Source organism: Pseudonaja textilis, chromosome Z (assembly GCF_049901715.1).
Source record: "Pseudonaja textilis isolate UNSWEBS1 chromosome Z, rPseTex1.2, whole genome shotgun sequence".
Lineage (NCBI taxonomy): Eukaryota > Metazoa > Chordata > Lepidosauria > Squamata > Elapidae > Pseudonaja > Pseudonaja textilis.
The window spans coordinates 4,906,025-4,913,225 of record NC_142008.1 but is presented as its reverse complement, the minus strand read 5'-3'; the positions used below and the strand labels follow the sequence as shown (position 1 = coordinate 4,913,225).

Genomic DNA, 7,201 nt, shown 5'->3' with positions numbered 1-7,201 from the left:
CGCTCCCCAGTTTTGCGAAGACGAGAAGGAAGGCCCTGTTCTCATCTTACTCAGGAAAAATATATTAGTTTGCTCGGTCGAACAGCAAGGTTTTCCACCAGACGGCCTATGGGTGGGGCTGGACACTCTCTACAGCTCTACGAAAAGAAACGTATCAGGTAAGAACCAACGCCCCTTTTCCATAGAGCTGTCTCGAGTGTCCAGGTTGGGACATACCAAAGCTTGGCTAGTCCTGCGGGCGGGCTCCTGTCTGGAACGGAACCTCTCCTGGGACCCTGATGAACCCGCTGGAGGGCACGCCCGACAGGAGAACCCCTTGGAGGTTGGAATGCCTCAACAAGAGGGCCTAATGAAGGAGGCGGGGCTGTCTGGAAGGTAGCCCTGCCGGGGACGCCAGTAGATGCTTACTGGGGCCGTGGGGCAAGGACTAGGTAAGATCGGCCAGGACCTTGTTAGGGACCCAGGTCGAAAGGAGCCCGGGCAGGGCGAGGATGGGAAGCTCCCCTGAGGAAGACCTAGCCGGGGTTGAGGGGAGGAACCCTCAATGACCGGAGGCCACCGTTGCGAGGATGGCGATGTGACTCCCTAGGGGGTTATGGAATAGACCCTTGGTGGGAATCCCCCTGAGAGAACTCCAGGTCAGAGTGATGGAGGGGAGGCGTGAAGTGTTCCCGAACTGTGGCCTGTGCTGGTGGGGACCAGGTCCGGTTCCGCCCAGGGCGAGGCGGTCGGCCCTGCTCAAGAGCAAAAGGAAAAACAGCATGACTGCCACGAGGCTGAGCAAAAAACTGGGGAGCGCCCGGAGGACCACGTGATGGTGAGAGGCGTTCCTCAATCTCAAGCTCAGCCTGTGAGAGCCGAGACTGGAGCTCCTCCCAACCTGGACACTCGAGACAGCTCTATGGAAAAGATACAGCTTAAAGGGTCATCATCTTGGTGTTCAATCCAAAAGAGGCGAAGGGGAGACCAAGTAAGGGGATACCTAATGCAAAATAAATCCTCAAGGGCTGGTCTGCCAAATATATCTCTCTTTCCCTTTCAGCACCTTAACTGACCACAGCCTAACCAAGAAGCCTTTGACAAATAAATAATATATATTATGCAAAACGAAAATGATTGTACATAATATATAAGCTATCACTATTTTAAATAAAGTCCCATACTTTGTTGAAGCTTGTTTAAATGGGTGATCCTTTGTAATAAATAGGGGAGTAAAGAAATAATGCAAATAATATAATTATTTCCCCGGTTGTAAACGTTTACCCATTTCATCAATAGCAAATCATTTGCACAATAAATATACTTCTGTAACTCACAGAGCAATTGCCGAAAAAATGTCCACAAACATTTCAGCATGTCTGCAGAAGGTGCTGGGCAATCCACAAACTTAAAGATATACAAAGTCTCCCCATCTCCCCTTATACAAAATGCAAGAAAATTGAGTTTGGATTTGCAAAATTCGCCTTCCACCCCACCCCCATGAAATGCCATTAAGATCTCAAAAGGTTTTTCACAAATAGTAAAAAAAAACAAAAATAAAATAAAAATCTTTAGCACTTTTTTTTTTCCTCCACAAAGTGTCCAAAATAAAACAATATTGATTTATCTGCTTAGAAAGATCTTCTTTCCAGCATCTCACAGAAAAGGAATGTTTATTCACCATAGGGAAACAAGAAACTGTCCGCTTTTTCCTTTCACACGCATTGGGGAAAAAAAAAGTATAAAAACTTAAACCTTCATGGTCTCCACTAGAGATGATTTAATGGCATCTTCGAGAAGAAGCTGGTTGTCTGAAAAAGGTGCAGGGATTTCTGGGATGGATTCAGACAACCCAATCAAGGACTCCAGAAAGCAGCTGTTCTGATCGGCAGGTTGAGACAAGCTGGGGAGATTTGGCAAAACTGTACAGTTGTCCACATTCTCATACTCCCTCAAGGAGTTATACAGAGGTCCCAGGTTGTAATCCGGAAAGGGGTGGAAAAAATCCAAAGGGTCGGAGGAAAAACTCAGGTCCATGTAGCTCCTGGAGTCCTGCTCTTCAAAGGAAGATGGGGAATAGCTGGCACTTTCTTCGACTTGTCCAGCGGAGATGTCCTCAAGGACACCGCTTGGTCCCTGATTGGCATTCTCATCCAAACATTCACCGATATTTGTTAAATAGCCAAAACCACTGCCGAAGCCTATCTCTTCAACAGGGTTGGTAGCACACTCGTTTTCCACATGCACGCTGAAGAAATCGGAAGGGTCGAAAGAACTCAGATTATCCTGGCAGTGGCCGACGCTATTGATGTCTTCTTCTCCATCCGAATCGTTGAAGTGGAGGATCCGAGCCAGGCCATTGTCATCGATGTCCGATTGTGACTTTGGATTAGTTTCGAACATTTCTTCCAAATCCTCACTCTGGTTGGTTGATACCGATGAGTCGGTCATGTTGCTACTGCAGCTGTTCTCGCCGACGGTCTCCAAGGTGGTGCTGAACTTGAAGATGGACATCAGCGAGACGGGTCTTTCTTCATAGGCGGCCTTGTCGACCGGATGGGCAAACGGGTGAAGATGGTCCCTGAAATGTAGCTCAGACTCAAGATGCTCATCACAGTTTCGCTGGTTCTCTTCCATTTGCAGCCTCATGAGCGTATGGAGGAAATGCGTCTGCACCCGAGATTGGTTGAACTCGGTTCTCCCCTCTGTATTCCCACAACCATCCCTAGTGCACCCACAAGGAAAGGAAGTGTAATCCATCTGTTGGAAGAGAGATCAAATGTTTAGAAGAAGAGACACCCGACATCGGTCGCACAATGTTTCCATTCCATTCTCCATTGTATCTCAGGACATAAAACATGCGGATATTATTATTATTTGTTTTTAAACACCACACACACACACACCCCCGAGGATGGTGTTGTACACTGCACAAACACATAGTTATCGCCAATTGGTTAGAGGGCTGGCCACTGCATGAAGGAATCTCAGCTGTGATTGGTTGCTGTGAGAGGAAAGGGGAGGTTCCTTGTTTCGCCTTTTTTTTTTTTTTTTGCCCTGTGTGCTCTGTAATTTATCTCACAATGCTCCTGTTCATATTCCTTAATTACTGGAAAAATATATTTATTTATAATAAAACCACAGGTTCTTTGAGGGCAGGCAACGGATGTTCCTTTTTAACGTGTGCCAGTTTTCTTACAATAAAAAAAAAGACAATGGAAGTTATTTTAATCTTATCAGGGGAATAAAATAAGACTGCATACTTAAACGAAGAACAGGGGCAAGGGGGAAATGTTATTTTTCCCTGCCCCTTTGACAAACATGCCCTATTTAAAAAAAAACATTTTAATACAAATATAGTTTCCTAGATTGGGTCACTAGCTAGCCCCCCCCACCCTCCCCTGCAAACTATTAAGCCTTTTGAGATTTTATTTATTTCTTTGATTTTTATCTCACTATTATTGTTTATAAGTAACTCAAGGAGGCGAACATATCTAATGCTCCTTCCTCCTTCTACAATCCTGGGAGGTGGGTTGAGAGAGAGTGAGTAGCTTAAAGGCCTCTGCCAGCTTCATGGCTAAGGCAGGACTAGAACTCGCCATCTCCCGGTGATCGGCCCAAAGTCATCCAAGCCCATTTTCCCTGCTTAATGCAGAACTACAACTCATCATCTCCTGGTTCCTAGGCCAGCACCATAACCACTACACCAAGCTGCTTTAACACGCTTTAAAATATATTCTGATTTAAAATATATTCTGAATATTTTTTGTGGTGGTGGTGGTTGGCTTGGGGTGGTGGAGAGTGATAGGCATCCTGGTTGCACAGGATAGCTAATGCTTAGCTTCTCTTGATGCAAGTAACATGTTCCTACACAACCCTGACTGGGAAAACTTGACAGGAGCAACAGACGATCTCTGCTGCTAACCTCGCTGTTGCCATTTTGTGTTCTTTCAGAGAAGGCCACTCACCTGGCACTTAATTCCTGCCAAACTGCAGCTGCAGGTTTCGGGGTCACAAAACCCCTGGCAGTCACAGCCACACTTTTCCCGAGAAAGACGAATCCTTTGCAACTGCCACTTCTCCTCCCTATCAATCTTCTTGACTCCCATGGACTTGAGCAAGGCACATCTCTTCTTGGTGGTGTAAGGTTGGAGGAGGAAGCTGCTGCTCAGATCCATGTGGCTGATGTCCTCATCGTCCACCAAGATGTCCTCTGTGGTCAGCTGGCTGACTTCCTTCATCAGCTTCTTGCCATTCATGGTCAGCTGGATTGGGGAGGGGGAGACAAAGGGACCCTCAGTCCTGCAAGGGGCTACTTTGGGAGTTCAAGGCTTTCTAGTCAGAGATCCACCCCCTTCTCTGACACCAAGTTTCGGGTGGGATTTTATCCAGGCAAATCCAGTACACAGCAAATGCCTGGTGCTGTGCTGAAAAATTACCCCGTTTATTTTCCTGCCAGTACAGGTAGTCTTTGACTTATGACAATTGAGCCAAACAATTCTGCTGTTAAACGAGACAGAGGCTAAGTGAGTTTTGTCCTGTGTTAAGACCTTTCTTGCCACCATTGTTAAGTGCAAGGGCCAGTCTTAAATCATTTCTCAAGGCCATTGTAACTTTGAGCAGTCTCTAAATGAATGGTCTATGTTCCACCTAGGGAGCCTTAACTAGACTGGGATGTGGGCAGAATAACGAAGAGAACAGAGAAACGATGTCTCTTCTGCCCATTCCAAAATTCAGCTTCAAGCAAAAATAAAAATAAACCCACCACCAAAAGAAATTCCAAAAAAATTCTCAAACATCCTGATAACATTGGAAAGAAAACACTGGGAAATGACAAAAGTAGGTTTCAGGGCCATATTCACTCTTGGCTACCTCAATAAAGGGGGCTGGTGGTTGTTCTGAGATTTAAGAAATAAATGAAACCTTTATAAATAATGTACAAAAGGGTTTTTTAAAGGGTTTTTTTTTAAGGTAACTAACATACAGCCCAGTGCAAAATTATTTCCCCAGGAATCCAAAACTCCATGGCACAGATTTTTCCAACTCTCCTCAAGAAGAGTTAGTGTTCCCACATTACTCCTGGTTGTATTGCTAAGTGGCTTTTACGTGCCTTTTGGGGCCAAGGGGACGGGGAGCCCCAAGCAATCTGAGTTCCCTAAAATCTTCCTTGACATGAAGAACTGAACCTGGGACGCTTTGCAAAGGAGAAAATTCTTACTTTCAATTTAATGGCTTTCAGTTTCTCTTCTTTCAGCTTGTCCTTCATCTTCTCACGCCGGACAATATTCTGCTGTTCGCAAAACTCCGACATAGTGAACTCCTGGGAGAAGCCATGCCTCTTGGCCATCCCCAGGGTGCAGCCCCCACAGCTAGGCACGGAGGTGAATCCTTGGCAACGCGGGAAGTAGAAGACGGTGACCCGGTCGAAATTGACGTTGTTCCGCCTCTGCCGCTTGTTTTTTTTCAGGATGGACGTGGCTGCAGGAAGAACAAGGGAAGGAAATGAGCGTTGACTGCCGTTATTCTTTTGACAAATGTCTTTTTCCCCCACCCTCCAACTTCCGTCGAAATTAATGTTTCTCGGTTTCAGCCACTTTAAGATGAATGGACTTCAACTCCCAGAATTCTCCGAGCAACAGGGAGGCACTTCTATTCCCAGAATTCCCCAGACAGTATTCTAGCTAGGGAATTCTGACAAGTTGAAACCTACAGAACTTAACACTGCTGAGATTGAAAAACATTGCTCTAAATCAAGGGTCTTCAAACTTGGCAAATTTAAGACTTGTGATCTTCAACTCCCGGAATTCCTGAGCTGACATGACTGGAGGAGGAATTCTTGGAGTTGAAGTCCACAAGTCTTAAAGCTGTCAAGTTTGAAGACCCGTGCTGTAAATCAATGAAGACAAGGAGCTTGCATTTTAATTCCTGCTAAAAGCCATGATATTGGCCAAGTGTGATTGGACACACAAGGAAATTGTGTGTCCAATAGCAATAGCACTTAGATTTATATACCACTTCACAGTGCTTTACATCCCTCTCTAAGTGGTTTATAGAGGCAGCCTATTGCCCCCAACCATCTGGGTCCCCATTTCACCGATCTCGGAAGGATGGAAGGCCGAGTCAATCTTGAACCGCGCAGGATTGAGGGAATTGTACTCCTGGCATTCAAACCACTGTGCCATCACAGCCCTTGATATATGATATTATAGGTAGTCCTTGACTTATGACTAATCACTTTGCAACTGTTTGACTTTATGACAGAACAACCTCCCACAAAACAGAGACATTTATGATCTGGATTCAAAATTCCATTGTCCACTTCCACCCCCATTGGGAACATGATTGCGTGGTTTTGGTTACTTAGCAACCGGCCTGTATTTGCAGCCATTTGCAGCATCCGGTGGTCACATGACTGCAATTTATGTCATTTTTTCCCCAGAAACCAGCATTTATGTCCTTTCCTAGCCCAAAAAAACTCCCACCACCTGATAGAGGAGAATTGTTTGCTTAACAATTACAATGTTCACTTAAAGACACTGGTGTTCACTTTATAACCACTGCATTTGCTTAATGACTAAGCAAACAAAGGTTACAGATCAAGCATGGTAATGTGACCTGCTTTATGACTGTCACAACTTAGGACTGAAGTTGTGCGCCCAATTATGGTCATAAATCAAGGACTACCTATAATAATAAAAAAAATTAATCAGCAATAACCATGATGTACCCCACTGACACAGGCAAAGACCTGGCTATGCATCACCTGAGAACTCAACTGCTACAAAATATACTGCTAAACTGTTTCCCTTTACAGTATAAAGTTGTATTCTTTTGTGAAATGTAAAGGCCTACTTGCTGTGTATTCTACACTAAGAAAAACAGGAATGTAACCCTTCCCACAAAAAGACCAACTTAGGGAAAAAATGTGAAAAGCCAAGTTCTTAACCTGGTTAATTTAAAGAACTGGATTTTTTAAAAATCTTGGGAAAAATTGTGGCCTGGAGAATGAAAGCAAAACACAGGGAAATATGGCACTTTCCTCAAACCCATTTCCCCTTCAAAACAGCAAATTATTTATTTATCATTTGTTTACTTAATAACCTACCTCTATTATTTTATAGACAATTCAAGGCGTTCTGGTTTTATAAATTAAATATTATAAATGAACAGGTAGTTACGGCTGCAGCTGAGCCCAATATTTCCATCACTAAGAAAGACAGCA

The 7,201-nt window shown here is 44.4% G+C and overlaps 1 protein-coding gene across 4 annotated transcripts in view; it reads right to left on the bottom strand.

Annotated features, from left to right (window-relative positions):
• Positions 1 to 909: 909 nt before the first annotated feature.
• CSRNP1 (cysteine and serine rich nuclear protein 1) overlaps positions 910 to 7,201 on the bottom strand; it is a 28,292-nt gene continuing 22,000 nt past the window's right edge. For all 4 annotated transcript variants that reach the window (XM_087917629.1, XM_087917628.1, XM_087917627.1 and 1 more), the window contains exons 3-5: positions 5,198 to 5,457; positions 3,948 to 4,244; positions 910 to 2,739 (exon numbers count right to left, since the gene is read on the bottom strand). In XM_087917629.1, the coding sequence (XP_087773755.1) occupies positions 1,729 to 2,739; positions 3,948 to 4,244; positions 5,198 to 5,457 (1,568 nt within the window). In that variant the 3' untranslated portion in view covers positions 910 to 1,728. The remainder of the gene's footprint in view (positions 2,740 to 3,947; positions 4,245 to 5,197; positions 5,458 to 7,201) is intronic.